Below are 16,177 nucleotides of genomic sequence, written 5' to 3' on the forward strand. Positions count from 1 at the left end.
AATGGAAGTCACAGAATACTAAGTGTTACACAACTCAGATGGTAAGGTATCCTGGAGCTCCGGAGCTAAGGACCAGCACAGGCAGCAGTAAGCATAGCAGCTTACAGCCCTGCCTCAGGGATAGGCTTCCCAGTGTATCGGCTCTGCTCTGGCAGGACAGGGTCTTTCAGCTGGGGATGTTTGCCCAGTGTAGCAGTTTTGTTCCAGCATGAGGTTTTCCCAGGCTAAGTTGCTACAGTTCAGCTATGCTCCGGGACAGTGGAGAATGGAGTGTAACAACTTGGCTCTGCTAAGGGAAGGTTTCCCCAGCAGAAGTGTTACAGCCCTGCTTGCTCTGCTCTGCCCAGGGTTCTCTCTGCTCCAGCGCAAAAAAAGGTCTTCACCCAAAGCTCATCAAAGGGGTTTACTGGGAGGGAAGAATCCAGCAGATGTGGCTGCCCCCTGCCAGAGCAGCAGAGGACAGCCGGGTAGAGCGAACAGCCACAAGCTGAACAGACACAGGGTTTACATAGGGGCTTCCAGGGTGGGGATTGGTCAATTTTAAATCTCCAGCTCAGGATGGCTACATTTGGCTCTGGTTTCAGGGCCAAAGTGTGTTTCTTTCTCTGGTCATTTTTAGTCTTTTTGTTCTAGTTTTAGGACCAGGGTGTATTTCTTTCACTGATTCTGATTCCAGGGCCAAAGTGTGTTTCTTTGGCTCTGCTCAGGGTGTGTTAATTTGGCTGGTCCCTTTTCACTAGTCTTAAATTTTTGGGATATATTTGACAGTTGTGGCATCACAATACGTGATGGTAAGCATTCTCTTCTGTTTTCTGGAGGAAACTGTACATATTTACATATTTAAGTGTTAAGTAAAATTCTTCAGTAAAACATACATGTTTAGACATTTCATTTTTGGTTGTGATTTTTAAATTAAAAATCCGATTTCTTCCACATAGAACTACTAAGGTTGCCAAATGGGATGATCAGGACAGGATGTAAGAGGAATGTGGGTGGTGAGGGTTCCCACTCCCATTCTTAATATACTGGAAAGAGCACCGGGCTTTCTAGAAATGCGGAAGTGCAGGAGAGCTTCTGTGTCACCTACAAGGACAAGTCCGCGCCCAGGCTTGACTCCCCATTGTTTTGGGGATTCTCCCCCTAACAGCACTTTCCTGGCTTATGAAGACTCTTCTTCCTTAGCCTCAGAGGGTTGTGTGGCTGAAGAAGTTTGGGGGGGGGGGGTGGCAGCTGTGGAAGTGAGGCAGGGAGCTCTGCACTGGAAACCACGGTGGTTCCACACCTGAGGCCACCTCAGCTCTCAGCACTGCAAGAGCTCAGAAACGAGTCGTGCAGGGCTGTCAGCCTCGGAGTCCAGGCGGGTGGCAGCTCCTCCTCTCTGAACCCAGGCAGGGAGTAGGTGACGCCACCGCCGCCGACGGAACTCAGGAACTGGGTCTTCTCCTCAGAGGCGGGTTCTCACCACAGAATCTTGGGAGCGAGCGGGTCCATCCCACGGAACCCGTGGAATACCCGGAGCGAGGGCGTCACCCTTCCGCCACACCCCTCAAGGCATCGATGAGAACCCCAGCTCAGAGTTGGCGGCCTCCGCTCAATCCGCAAGGCTCAGGAGGGGCTTCTCGGCCTTCGCCACACTCGGAGTTCTAGGGTCCAGCCGCGTTACTCGCCCAAAGGAGCTAACCCGGTCCCCTGAGTGTCAGTCTAGCTTTAAGTACCGTCCCTTCCCTAAGACCCTGCCGGGTCACCTGTGTTCCTGGAAAGGTGTCTTTTTTTTCCCGACAGGCGCCGCGGACACCTCGACGGTGACGTCATGGCAGCGCGCCGCAGACAGACTAGGACCTCGTCGCGCTCGCGTCCCTCTGGTCCTTGAGCCAGCGGGGACGGCGGAGCTATGGCCTTGAGGCTGCTGAGACTCGTCCCGGCGTCGGCTTCCGCGCGCGGCCTCGCGGCCGGAGTCCAGCGCGTGGTGAGCGGCGGGCGGCTAGTCTTGCTTGGGTCTCGGCCCGTCGGCTCCGTGCCCTCTGTCCCGGTGTTGCTGGAGCCGCGAGCTCCTGAGGCCCCAGCCCCAGCTCCGGGTGCAGCGTTGCAGCGGGACTCGCTCTCCCGGCTGCACTTGGGGAGTCGGGATGCCGGAGCCCTGGAGCCTGGGCCCGCTTGCTCATCCGTCCAGTGATTGGCGAAGCGGCTTCGTGGAGCGTCCTGTAGACGCTGGGGTGCCGTGATGTGGAGCAGTAGTAGACATTTGGGGCTAGATTGGGAGGATTAGGACTTCCTGCGGCGCATGCATACTACTGGGTGATACTGGGTGCTGACGGGACCGTGGCTGGAAACAGGACACACTTTTGTTTGTTTTTGGTTTTTCGAGACAGGGTTTCTCTGTATTGTTTTGAAGCCTGTCCTGGAACTCGCTCTGTAGACCAGGCTGGCCTCGAACTCACAGAGATCCGCCTGACTCTGCCTCCCGAGTGCTGGGATTAAAGGCGTGCGCCACCAACGCCCGGCAGAATAGGACACGTTTTATGACGGCATCCTAACTCTTTTTGCTTTCTAATAGCTAGAACTACAGAGGTGTTAAACTGCCCAGGGTTTTAATTTTGAACAGAAGAGAGGTGTGTGTGTGCTATGAATGTGAGCCAGAGAGAGAAATGGGGAGCGCGTGAATGCCAGCCGGAATCAGCGCTGTCAGCTTACTCCCCATTGGGTCCACACTTACCAACTAGAGCGCACAGAACGTTCACGGTGCAGTTTTGCTTTGACCTTGACTTAAAGGTTACATTCATTTCCTTGTCCGTTCATCAACCCCTTCTTAAGTGAGGTTGTTCCACATATGTTTATCGGAAGTCCATTCACATTCTGGTTTCCATTCCAAGTTTTGTATGCTCTTAGCTCATTCTTCATGCTGTGAAGTCCTGTAGTTTTGCACAGTGGACAGTGACATATCTCTGCCTTCATAGTACCACATGGAATTGTTCACAACCCTGAGGAAGTCCATTGTGCTTAATGTTCATTTATTTCCCATACCCTAACCTGACAGCCATTGATGGTTTCTGTTATTTCACCTATTCTGGACTCATGTAATCAGTCACATTATATTGCCTGCCACACGTTTCTGTGTTTACATTTACTTTACAGTGGTGTCGGACAGATGGCTCAGTGGTTAAAAGTATCCATTGCTCTTCTAACACTCTTCTCTCTCTGTCCCTCCCTCCCTCCCTCCCTCCCTCCCTCCCTCCCTCCCTCCCTCCCTCCCTCCCTCCCTCCTCCCTCCCTCTCATAAATCTTAAGCCAGATGTCATGGTGCACACCTTTAATTCCAGCGTGAGACAGGCAGATCTATGAAATCTAAGGCAACCTGATCTATACAGGGAGCTCCAGGCCAGCCAGGCCTACATAGTGAGACCCTTATCTCAAAACAAAACCCCAAAAACAGCAAGAAAAAAAATTGCTCATGTCTTTATGGCTTGCTTAGTCATTCCTTTTAATTGATGGGTAATGCTCTTTAGTTTGGATATAAAATCATTTATTTACCTATTGAAGACCATCTTGATAGTTCCCCCTTCGAGGCAATTGGAGTGGGGGGGCTGCATTAAGTATGCATCCAAATTTCTTGTGGGAATGCTTCCTGTCAGTTGGATGATAAGGTTCCTGGGCCATTAGTGGGATGCTAGTTTTATAACCATGTGACTTCCACTGACTGCCCCATTTGTACTACTCAGCAGGGCAGACCATCCTGCCACACACTGCCTTGCTGGCCTTGGTGCTGCAGTCACTTGCATTTGTGGGCATCCTGGGAGAGCACACACAGTGCATCTCCTGGCTCTCGTGGGAGCATTTAGTCACTTGTCATCCACATCATCTCTGTGAGATCAGTTTACTTCTCATTTTAAAATTTGCTGCCCTTTCAGTTCCCCCACTGGTGCCCCCTTGGTGACCTTTTTGTTTGTGGGTTGGGGGGAGTGGATTATTTTAGCTTCAGTTTGGGGCATAGCCTGGGAGACAGCTGGTGAGGATATCTCTTGCCTTGCAGATGAGAGATGTAACAGGGAGGTGGTGCTTCTTCCACAGAGCCTGAGAGTTTGGCTTCTGTGGTGATTATGGAGTTGAAGGAAGGCAAAGATCATACTTACATTTGCTCTATTGTTTGTTGGGTCGTGGGGGTTAGAGTATGGAAACTCTACTTTGGTTTAAGTCTTCTAGCTTTCTCATGCTTAAAATGTGTACTCGGTGGTGGGGTAACTAGGTAACAGCCTGAAGATAGAAGCCTAGTTCAGAGAGGCGCTTTTATTCGGTCAGATCCCCCTCCCCTCTGCCATTTGTCATCTGCATCTATTCATCCATCCACCTAGTTTTTTATCAACATAGCAAGCATCCTTGTTCCAGGCCCTGTTCTGAGACCTAGGGAGGTAAACAGTCAACCCTCAGAGAGCTTGCTCTAAGAAGGAAGGGAATCAGCTCATCAAACAAGAGGGGCCTCCTCATATTCTACCTAATAGTTGCTAATGCCTGCAGTAACCAGAGTGGTGATGTGATGTGTTTTTCAGGGACAAATTCATACCAGTGTGCAAAAACAGATGAAGTATGGAGCTTTGGCCTTCATTCTTGGTGATAAGACAACCAAAAAACTGAATGAGTACAGCCGAGTGATAACAGTAGATGGGAACATATGTTCTGGGAAAAACAAGCTCGCCAAGGAGATCGCAGAGAAACTAGGTATGGACATCATGCAGACTGGCCCTGGCTTGTCGGTCATGTGACTGCTTATCCTACATAGAATTTGCTTGACAGTTGACTAGGTAAATTTATACCTAAGGTAGGTCTTACATTTTTTAGTTGCTTATTTAATATATGCCCATAATCTCTAGTGCTTTAGCTGCTGAGGCAGGAAGACTGCCATGGAATCCAGGCAAGCTTGGGCTATATAGTGAGTACTGGGCCATCCAAAGCTTCATAGGAAGACCCTATCTCAAAAAGACTGAATGGGGTGGGGGGTAGTAACCTTTCAAATTAGTATATTTAAAAATCCCTGGCAGTTACCAGTTGGAATTACACTTTCCCTGGGAGAGCAGCAGAGCACCTGCCTGAGCTGCGTTGCCGGTGGCGCTCTCACTGCCTTTGCTTTCCGCATGGGATGGCGGGGAGACAGGCTGGCCTGTTGTGGTGCAGCCATCTGCTTACCTTCCTTTTTAGTGGTGTTGGACAGTAGCAGTGGGGTGAGGGTTGGAAGGACTGCCACGTGCTGCTTGGTTGCAGGAAATGGTGACACATGCTCTTCAGCCGTTGTTCATGGCACCTCGTGTGCTTCTTGAGCGTGTGAAGAAGTGTGAGTGAGAAGGCGACTTCTCTTGGGTTCTGGTGCCCAGCCCTGGCCATAGCATTCACATTTTCTTTGTGTTTTTGTTCAACCACATACTTAGAGTAGTAGGGAGTGGTCAGCCCATGCTTAGTCTGGGTGTTCTCTCCTTAGGCATGAAGCACTTTCCTGAAGCAGGCATACAGTACTCGAGCAGCACCACAGGCGATGGGAGGCCCCTCGACACGGAATTCAGTGGCAGCTGTAGCCTAGAGAAATTTTACGATGACCCCAAAAGTAACGATGGCAACAGCTACCGCCTGCAGTCCTGGCTGTATGCCAGCCGCCTCCTCCAGTACTCAGATGCCCTGGAACATCTGTTGAGCACAGGTACCACTGTGTCCTTGGTCAGGGGTGGTGGGCATTCTCTTTCTTGATCCTGTTCTGAGTAGAGGTTTTCCAAAAAATTGCTGTGTTTCCCATCAGGATGGACTGTGTGTCCTATACAGACATGAATGACAATCAGCTGTTTTTCTGGAGCGACAGTGGCCGGGCTGGAAGTTGCCACAGATTAAGAGTTAACCCTTGAAAAGATGGCAGAGACTGGAGAGGCAAAGCATGCAGGGTCTCAGGAGCCCCTGCAGTTAGGAAGAGCGTTTCCATAGATGCTATTCAAGCTGAGCGCATTTGGGCAAGCAAAGTCTAGAGTGGGAGACTGGCAGCAAGGACACGAGGGGAGAGCACATGACAGAGCAGGAATGTATGTAAGTGAGGTCAGGATACAGCCCCTTCCCTGGGAAACAGACATGGACCCAGAATATCCTGAAATATACTGTACCATGTGCCAGGAACTGTATTCACAGTGGCACGTTGTGTGTGTGGTGGGAGAGGATGTGGCCAGTACTTAAGGCTGTGTCTGTTCCTTATAGCAGTGGCTGCCCTATGGTTGATGGGTGGGCAGTGTGGGAGAGGGGGTGACTGGTGTTTAAGGCTGTGTCTGCTTCCTGTGGCAGTGGCTGCCCATTGTTGATAGGCAGATTGTGTGGGAAAGACTGGGTGGTTTGTGTTTAAGGCTCTGTCTACTTCCTGTGGCAGAGGCTTCCATGTGGGTATCGAAGCAAGTTCAGCTGCCCTGGGAAGTTGGATCCATGTTTCTGATTCTGAGCTGTGAGAACAAGGATGTGTTTTCAGCAAGGCTTTAAGATAGCAGATAGAGCTGTTTCACAAATTTACATTTGGGGCCCATTTTCTTGGACTCTTATTAGGTTCCTGAGCACACAGCGTGTGTCCACAGCGTCTGGGTCATACTGACGTTGTCACAGAGGTGTCTGGTTTTTATTTCCCAATTTTATTAGTGATTATTTCCCTTCCCTGGATGGAAGCCCTGGTCTTGATTAGTAATATTCCTAGGAACTTATGTGGTCAGGAGTCTTCTTCGTGGGTTCTACCAGGACCTACCTCAGTGAAATCCAAGCAGTCCATTTCTTTTAGAAGCACATTCTAGCCCATTTTATAACTACTTGTTTCTTAAATTAAAAAGAAACACTTTACATGTTAAGTAAACAGTGGTTTGTTTCTTTTTATGCTATGTTTAGTTACTAAATAGTTTGTGAGTAAGTACCTGCTGTGTGCTAGGCATGTTCCAAAAGCCAGGAATACTGCAGGCAGGAGGCTTACATTTTAATAGGCTCATAAAGACAGACTAGAAATATACATGACAGGAGTGAGTTGGCGAGTGTTCTGGGGAAGCTGGTCCTCTGAATGTGTTTGGTAAGAACTGGAACTGTAAGTGACTGGAGTTTTTCTTTTCCATTTCTAAAATGAAATTTCTAGTTAGCAGTACTTTTTAGCTGTTTGGTTTAAATTTTTTCTTTACTTGTTTCAACAGGACAAGGTGTGGTCTTGGAGCGCTCCATCTACAGTGACTTTGTCTTCCTGGAAGCAATGTACAACCAGGGCTTCATCCGAAAGGAGTGTGAGTTGTGTAATGTGCCCTCTGGTGTGCTTGTGCCTTTGCTGATGGGGGTACCTCCACAGAGGCTGAGGGGAGGGTATTGTGCTATTGCATACCGTATTCCCAGGGGAGAGGGAACTCAGGAAGCTCCCATTGTCCTGTTCATTCCAAATATGTAGCTTTTGTCCCTTCACTTAGCCCTAGAAGCAGAGTGGTGTCCTTGGTGCTCAGGAAACCTCTGGCATCCCACAGCTCTCCTAGCCATACCCTCAGAGACCTTTTCCTTGGCCTGTATAGCTAGTTGTGCTAAACTCTGCAGCTCTGCTGTGTAAGCTTTATGCAATTGGGCCATTTTATTTTCCCCTCTGTCTGTCCCTGTACAGTTGCCCCTCCAACAAATTGGTGAGTCTATTTTAGAAACATTGTCATCGGTTGGGTCATTGGCAGATGACAAAGGAGAAAGAATAAAAGGCTTTTGGTTAAAGTAGGCTGGCCTGGGAATCCTGAGGAGGCTGGTGTATCTGTAAGGAGTTTGGACTGTACTGTGTTTGACTTGAGTCAGTTCTAGTGTCAGGTTCTTGCCTGAGTGCTTGATGGCCGCATCAGTGGGTACTGAAATCTGATGGTCAGCATGAGTAGTCAGTCAGGGAAACTGAGGCAAGCAAAGGGATGGTTGTAATATGAGGCTCTGGCTCTGCTACATCACGGTGGCTAGAGGTCACCCATCTGTGTGTGTGGAGTGGAATGAGTGGGCACAGGCAGCCTGCCCTGTACATGCCAAGCAGCAGTTTAGGGTGGCCAACAGGTATCTCTGGGGGCCACTGTATATACAGCTCTAGGATATCAGGCAAGGCTTTTCTTATCCTCGAGGCAAGGGCTTTAAGCCAGCAGAAGTGATGAGTGGCCGCACAGAGTCCCTGAGTAACCCTCAGCTTTGCTCTAGAGTGCTGTGGAAATCGCATGCCTGGAACCTGACTGATGTGTGGCAGCAGTGGGGGTCATTGCCAGGGACAGCTCCTGTGGTGGGTGGCCTTCAGGGAGGGAGAGAGGACAGGCCCGTTGTCAGCAGCAGGCTGGGGACTGGCCAGTGATGCTGGAGTGGCAGTCCCTGACGGGGCATGCACAAGTAAGGACTGGCCGTTTAGGGTGGGGTGCTGAGGGACCACTGAGCTTTGTGTGAGAAGGAAGATTTAATAATTAGATGGTCACAGAAATATCTGGAAAGAACATATATGGTGAGGAAAAGTCCGAGGGGAGGAGGCCAGTTGGGAGGAAGTGGGAAGGGAACAGATTGGTCTAGGCTAGAGGGTTTACTGGCAGCAGGAGCTGTCTGCTGAGGAGGCTGAAGCTGACAAGGAGGGAAGGGTGGTCACTCTTGCAGAAGCACAGCAGGAGAGTGATGAAGACCAGTTTCTAGAATGGAGAGGAGCCAGTAGGCTGCAAGGCGAGTTTCTGTTGAGTATCTTGGGTGGGAGATCCTCTGAAATGGGCTCAGGTTAGGCCTAAAGGCAGAGTCATGCTGCTGAGGCCTGAGGAGTAGAGCCGGCAGGGCCTGTTTTGACTTGGTAGTGCTCATGAGGACAGCAGAGTGGTGAGCAGGTCTGGCTACAGTTACTGAGGAGGGGGAAACCCTGAAGGCTAAAGCTCCGTGGCTACGTGTGCATAGAGATAGTTGAAGGGTGTGAGGGGTTGGCCATGCCACATGGACTGTAACAGTGGATTTTACATGTATAAGGTTGGTGACTATAGCCAATCATATTAGTACCAGGACAGGGGAAAGCCCATTGGCTAGAGTCAGTGGCATCCAGTGTGGAAGGAGAGGCTAAAGGAATGGGATGTTGACACAAATAAGCAGGCAAATGGAGCTGGAACAGGGGAATGAGGTAGGTTATTTCCTTAGCGGAGGACAAGGCTGGTGCATTGCAGGTCTAGCAAGCAGGGCAAGGCCTGGCTTTCTCCTTGGGCTTACGTGCGTGTGGTCAGGGCAGTCCATGCAAGTGCCCTATACCCCTAGATATGCCTCCTCTATCACACATTTCTTATTAGTATGTGGCCCTCCTTGGTCTTGGTCACAGACCAGTCCAAAGATAGCCTTTGACATAGTGATCATGAGGGTCACTGGAATGTTCATGAAGTGAAATAAGCGTCTTTCTGTGGGCCTTAGTGTGAGCACCCACTTATCATTCTGGAAGATTTTACCATACAAACAGTGCTTTCTCGACACTGCACAGAGGTGCCCTGTTGGGTGCTGGTGTGGGTAGGATGTGCATAGCTGCTGGGTTGTTGTTCTTTTGAATAACAAGCCAGGACGGTTTGACGTCCATGTGGTGTGTGCTGAGGGTGAGGTGACTGCTCCAGTCTCAGGGCTCCCAGTTCATTTTGGTGTGAATCTGATTCAGTGGGTAGTTGGCATGGTCTATTCAACTCTCTGAAATATTCTGAACCCAGGGAAGTATACCTTATGTTTTCAGTTGAATTAATTGAGAAATACCTTTTGATCTCCCTATAGACCAGACTCTTATCTGTGTTCCATAAAGATATAAGTAGATATATATCAGGTGTATCATGCATCCCAGCTCAAGAAACATTAGGAGAACACTTGGCATGTCTCCAACTTGTCCAGGAAGTGAGGTAGACATACTCAGAGTCTGTTCTGTGGACAGCGGTTACGGTCATGGTTTAGATCCCCACGTGCCAGAAGCCTGCAGCTGTCTAGAGTTTGATGACCATGGGCTCTCTCCTGCAGGTGTGGACCACTACAATGAAGTGAAACGGCTCACTCTCCCAGAGTACCTGCCACCCCATCTGGTCATATATATCGATGTGCCCGTGCCGGAAATAAAGAGCCGGATCCAGAAGAAAGGAGATGTAAGTCAGTACCATGAGAGCCAGGTGTCTGCATATTTCTGTGATCAATGTGTGCCAGTTCCCAGTGGCCATCTCCTCTGCCCTGCTTGGACCTTTCTCTTCTGAAAGGTCTCATGTCCTGTTGTCCTAGAGATGAAAGTGATTTGGGATGTTCCTTCAGTAGTCATGTAAGTTCAGTGGATGTTTTGTGTTGAGTGTTTATGTTACCAGCAAGGTAGGTTATTTCCTTAGCGGAGAGGGCAAGGCTGGTACATTACAAGTCTAGTAAGCAGGGCAAGGCCTGGCTTTCTCCTTGGGCTTACATGGGTGTGGAAGAATGAACATCTCCATGTGATCTAGGGTGCTGGGACTGTAACCGGATAGGTGACTTCCCCACCCCAGCAGCTCTCTGTAGTCAAGGAACCCTGTAATGAGCAGGGAAATAGGCAGAAACCACAGAAGATGAACCAGGGAGAAAGAATGAGCCTTAGCTTTGGCTAAACTGTCCACCCTTACTTGAATTTTAAATGTTTTAAAATTACCTCAGATGACAAGAGAAGTGAGAGTGAAGGAATGTGGAGGAGGAAACGGAGGGAAGAGCAGAGGGGTAGAGAGGTCTGCAGGAAGAGAGTGGAGGCAGTGGGAGAGACTGCGCCTCCCAGTCTCTATGCTCCCTCATTGCCTGCCCTTCATGTGAGGTGCAGCAGAAAGACAGGCAGGACTTTCCAGAGGGACCTCTTCCCTGGCCCTGCTCTGGTAGAGGAGGGTCATGACATGGGTTGCTCTATAGTCAGGTTGTGTCCCCTGAAGCCTTGCAGCTTGTTGGTCCTTAGAAAAAAGCAGTGCCTCCAGTTGTGGCCACGCTTTACACACACGGTAAGAAACAGTCTGAATGCCTCCTGCTCTGTTTTCTCTGCTTTTGTTTAGCCACATGAGATGAAGATCACCTCTGCCTATCTCCAGGACATCGAGAATGCCTACAAAAACACCTTCCTCCCAGAGATGAGGTGAGCCCAGCTCAGTGCTGACATGTAAGACTCAAGCTGCCTTACAGAGATTGGAGGGAACTAGAGATGCACTCTTATTCAGGCAGCAGCTAGATATCTAGGAAACTTGCTGGAAACACTCAGCATACCTGTGGAGGAAATCCATGAAAACGCAGTCCCATGGATCCTTTCAGTTGGGTCCTTCAGCAGTATAGGGTGAGCGTCACCATAGCTGTTCTCTTCCATTCCTGTTCCTGTGTTGAAGCATGAGGGAACTGTGCTTCCCCCACTTCTCAGGGCTCTCGGGTCCTGGGTGTATTTGTATGTAAAGGAAGGTGTTACAGTTGAATTGTTTGATACCGAAAAGTTTCAGGGCATTGTTTAAGTTCTCAAAGAAATTGAAATTATGAATAAAACAAAAATGAAGTAAGTGGTTTTTGCCTCCTGCAGAGTCATACTGTGGTGGCATGGACACAGGATACTCAGGTCACTGTCTGGGGGATGCTTGTGTCAGAACAGGGGCTCTAGTGGCTGCTGGACATTTGTCCAGACCTATGTGGAAATGCTAACCACGTGCCTCTCATTCTGTCTTACAGTGAGCAGTGTGAGGTTTTGGTGTACAGTACCTGGGAATCTGAAGACTCAACCAAGGTGGGGCAATGCTAGTCAGTGGCAGATGTTCTTAAATTTGATGCACAGGGCTCCCCAGGCCACATGATGAGTGTGATTCCTACTAGTTATAGGAGCATTGGCGCATCATAATCAGACAGTAGGATCCGCCCTGCTCGTCACCCTCCCTGAGCCATCAAATTGTTGATTTTTTTTTTAATTTAGCTTTGTTCATATCATCTTAAAATCTTAGATGGCAAAGATGCAAAATGCCCGTGGTCATGTATGTATCTCAAGAGTATTACAGCTGCACCTTTCATTAGTTCAGAGGAAAAGTTAGAATTAATTTTTAAAGAGAACTATTTGCCTTGACTCTGAATTCTGTGAAATTCCAGTTAATCTTAATGGAGTTTTCAGGAAACCTAGTAAGTACCAGCCAAGAAAATTCTGAAAGGAGTAATTCAGGACATCTACTCTCCCAAGTACAAAAGCACATGCACAGTAGCAAAAAACTCTTGTGTCGTTAATGCAAGAGGTAGGGAGTCACCCAGTTAGCATGAGTTGGTTAATGCAAGAGGTAGGAAGTCACCCAGTTAGCATGAGTTGGTTAATGCAAGAGGTAGGGAGTCACCCAGTTAGCATGAGTTGGTTAATGCAAGAGGTAGGAAGTCACCCAGTTAGCATGAGTTGGTTAATGCAAGAGGTAGGAAGTCACCCAGTTAGCATGAGTTGGTTAATGCAAGAGGTAGGAGTCACCCAGTTAGCATGAGCTGGTTAATGCAAGAGGTAGGAAGTCACCCAGTTAGCATGAGTTGGTTAATGCAAGAGGTAGGAGTCACCCAGTTAGCATGAGTTGGTTAATGCAAGAGGTAGGAGTCACCCAGTTAGCATGAGCTGGTTAATGCAAGAGGTAGGAGTCACCCAGTTAGCATGAGTTGGTTAATGCAAGAGGTAGGAAGTCACCCAGTTAGCATGAGCTGGTTAATGCAAGAGGTAGGAGTCACCCAGTTAGCATGAGTTGGTTAATGCAAGAGGTAGGAAGTCACCCAGTTAGCATGAGCTGGTTTTGGTTCACTAGACTCAAGACAAAGACCACCCTAGTCTGGCCAAGCCAGTTCCTTCAAGATAATAATAAAAAGTGAAATAGGAGGGAAAAGGTCATTTTTTAAATGACATTCAGGCAAGTAAATATCCACTCAGTGAAAAAAATGTAAGCCTAAAGTAAAGAAATGGAAGTTCGAGGCCAGCCTAAGCTACATAGTGAATTCAAGACCAGCCTAGGCTGCATCATGAGAACCTGTTGACAGTGGCAAAAACTAACACCCATCCCCTCACAGGAATTCTGCTGTAAATTTATTCATTGTATCTGAAGCTTCAGTTGCCAGCGCCAAGTGAGGCATGTTTGTAGTGCCAGCACTTGGGAAGCAGGGGCAGGAAGATTACTGCACGTTTGAGGCAGCCTGGTCTACATAGTGAGTTCCAGGTTAGCTGGGGTGTAGCAAGACCTTGTCTCAGGAAGAAACGAAGGTTGAGAGTTAGTAAACAGTAAGAAGTGTAGGAATTCAAGACTTGAGTGCTGGCAGTGGCCCCTCTGTCCTGCAGAAGGATCTTGCAGAGCTGGTGGCTGTGACAGCCTGCATGCTCAGTTCCTCTGGACAGAGGACAGAGGAAGGGAGCCTGGTGAGCTGTCCCTAGGGAGCAGCGCTCTGCTTTCAGAGGAGCCCGTGTTCTAGTGTGGTTCTGCTGCTTCCTGCTGAAGCGTCTTTCCCTGGCTTGTCCTGCGTGGTCTGAAAGGCTGCTTTCCTTACCATCCTGGTCCCGTGCCACCCTGTTCATGTTCACGTAGAAGAGCTCTGAGCCTGAGGAGAGTGCCTCTGAAAGGGCGGGACTAGAGGCCCGACCTCTCCAGGAATGTGTTGGCATTCAGGTTCCTCTGCTTCTCTGCTTGACTCTTTCCTTCTGAAGGAAGTTTTGGGAAGACGAGGGTAGTTTGTCCTTACTGTTGGCTTTTCTGTCCAGTCTTACTTTTCCTCCAGTCTTCAGAGCAGCTCTTGGTATTTGGGATGCTGGTGAGGCAGGACCATGCTGAGCAGCACTCGGGTCCTACCATTTTGTTCGTGACTTGTATGCCAAGAGTTTGTGGCTTCCACTGTTGCCTCATTCACAATTCTAAAGTGGGGTTCTCTGTTTCTGTTGTTTTAGGTGGTAGAGGACATTGAATACCTTAACTACAACAAAGGGCCTTGGCTTAAACAGGATGACCGAACCTTTCACCACCTGCGGATGCTGTGAGTCACTGGGGGAGCTGTTGGGGCAGAAACAAACTACTCCTTGGAGCACACCACAGGGTTCTGCTGCATGCTGGAGGAGTAGACAGCTTTTAAATAATGAATGCTTCAATTTACTTGTCACCTTCACCAGCTACTTACTTGGTGTTAATAATTCCATCATTACTTTGCTTCTACCCTGTGCCAGGCTTGGTTCTAGTTTGAAAGACTATAAGAGCAAATAAAATTTCTGCTGTCAGCAAAGACACATTTTAGTGGGACATGCAGAGCATCCCGGGCATGGAGCTATTGAGTCATAAAGGTCACTCCTAGTCCTGGAGTGTGAGTGACCAGCATGTGTAGGCCTTTGCATGAAGAGGCCTGAAGGAAGTAGGACTCAGCCTTATGTGTCTGAAGCTTACCAGGCATCAGAGGGGCAACGGATGAAGAGGCTGAGGCAGGGGCATGCTGGAGGTGGTGTAGTTCCCCAGTTAAACCAGTGTGAGCAAACAGGAGCCATGGCAGAAGCAGACCACAGGTGTGGGAAAGGGGGCCACCTACCCAATTAGCCTTCTGTGGCATGTCACTATTGGGCTCTCATAGGTGACATATATGCACTAGGCCTCCCATTCCGTACTCTTTCGAGCCATAGTGTCTTGACTTCTTGGACTCTGTTCCCATGGACACTTCAGGAGTGATCTCTTGCTCAGCGTGTTCCCTGACCTCATAGATTTCCAGCCAGTCCTGATTATTGCCCAGCCTGTGCTGTTGGCCATCAGCTGGACGGAAGCTTACCTGCCACCCCAGGTCCTGCACAGCCTTTATGCAGATGTACGTGCAGGAGAAACTCCTGGAGGAGGTGCTTTCTCTTTATTGTTTTGTAGCTATTCCTACAAATTCAGGAATGACTTTGTAAAGAAGACCGTTAATTTTCCTTACATAACAGAATATTTCAGTATTTAGGGTTCCCCCTTTTAAAGGGGTTGCCTTGTGTTTCCTAGCTTGGTCTCAGACTCCTAGGTCCAAGGGATCAATCATCTCAGTGGTTGGGAAAACCAGTCTACACCAGCATTGCTGTCTTAAGTCTATTAGCTTACAATACTAGGGCACATGGTGTCTGGTTGTTCCTTTGTGTGAATTCCTGCCACCGCCCTGATACTGGGCCCAGAGCCTTGCACTTTGCACTGAGGCTGTGGTCCCTTTGGCTCTTCCTGGGCTGCCTACCCCAGAATGGCTTGGTGCCCAAGTCTCTTCTCAATATTGAGAAGTAAATGACCGACTGCTTCAGAGGCCCTGCCTGGTGCTATGATGGGAGTACCTCCTCAGTGGTCCAGTGGTTTGTCCTTGAGAGTGTATGATGGATCAACTGTGCTTTCTCCACCGCTGGGTTAAGTGGAGTTGTGTGTGGTCTCCTGTGTTCAGGGCACAGCAGGCTCACTAGCATACAGTTAACAGGCTGTTGCCCACGGTGATAAGGTCAATGGTAGAGCACTTGTCTGCGATGCTGTGGCATCAGTCTCCAGCATAGTTGTGGGGTGCCTGAAGCGGATGTGCTGCAGCCTTTTTCTTCCTTCCATCACCGCAGTCACAGCAAAAACAGATCCACATGAAGAGGAGTCAGTGTACTGAGTATTAATTCACAGCACAGTATTTAAGTGGGATTTCAACTTGCAATCAAACTGAAGTGTTGGGTACAAATTACTTTTCTGGTTGGTTGGAATAGATGGTGAGCGCTGATGAGGTAGACACAGCATAGTGTCTGCACCAGACTGCGGGGTGGAGTAGGGTTTGGTCTAGCTAGAATGTGGGGCAGATAACTTGACCCCTGTGCCTTGCTTTCTTCATCTGTAAAAATTTTCTTTTCAATGATCCCACGTGGAGTTTTATTGGTGGACAGGGAGGGAAAGGGGGGGGTGAGATGTAACCAACCCATGCAGAGCTGAGAGGGGGATAAGATATGAGAGAGGGGGGAGGGAGGGCGGGAGGGAGGGAGGAGAGAGAGAGAGAGAGAGACAGAGAGAGAGAGAGAGACGAGAGAGAGAGACGAGAGTAAAAGAGAGAGTGTAATCGGTCAGGGGTCAGTCCTTCAAAGGGGTCCTTTGCACCTGCGTGGTTTTCACAGAACTCTGGGCTGGCCAGAGTGCTGCCTGAGTGATTCCTGCCAGCTAACAGGACAGACCAGCGTAATGCCTGAACCTTTCATTCCCATCTTTATTTATGATTA

The 16,177-nt window shown here is 49.0% G+C and overlaps 1 protein-coding gene across 1 annotated transcript in view; it reads left to right on the forward strand.

Annotated features, from left to right (window-relative positions):
• Window positions 1-1,808: 1,808 nt before the first annotated feature.
• Ndufa10 (NADH:ubiquinone oxidoreductase subunit A10) overlaps window positions 1,809-16,177 on the forward strand; it is a 35,324-nt gene continuing 20,955 nt past the window's right edge. The window contains exons 1-8 of the mRNA XM_005082192.4: window positions 1,809-1,966; window positions 4,542-4,710; window positions 5,465-5,680; window positions 7,179-7,265; window positions 9,991-10,112; window positions 11,019-11,098; window positions 11,674-11,728; window positions 13,889-13,974. Coding sequence (XP_005082249.1) covers window positions 1,892-1,966; window positions 4,542-4,710; window positions 5,465-5,680; window positions 7,179-7,265; window positions 9,991-10,112; window positions 11,019-11,098; window positions 11,674-11,728; window positions 13,889-13,974 — 890 coding nt within the window. The 5' untranslated portion in view covers window positions 1,809-1,891. The remainder of the gene's footprint in view (window positions 1,967-4,541; window positions 4,711-5,464; window positions 5,681-7,178; window positions 7,266-9,990; window positions 10,113-11,018; window positions 11,099-11,673; window positions 11,729-13,888; window positions 13,975-16,177) is intronic.

This window comes from Mesocricetus auratus, unplaced genomic scaffold (genome assembly GCF_017639785.1).
Source record: "Mesocricetus auratus isolate SY011 unplaced genomic scaffold, BCM_Maur_2.0 Super-Scaffold_100010, whole genome shotgun sequence".
NCBI lineage: Eukaryota > Metazoa > Chordata > Mammalia > Rodentia > Cricetidae > Mesocricetus > Mesocricetus auratus.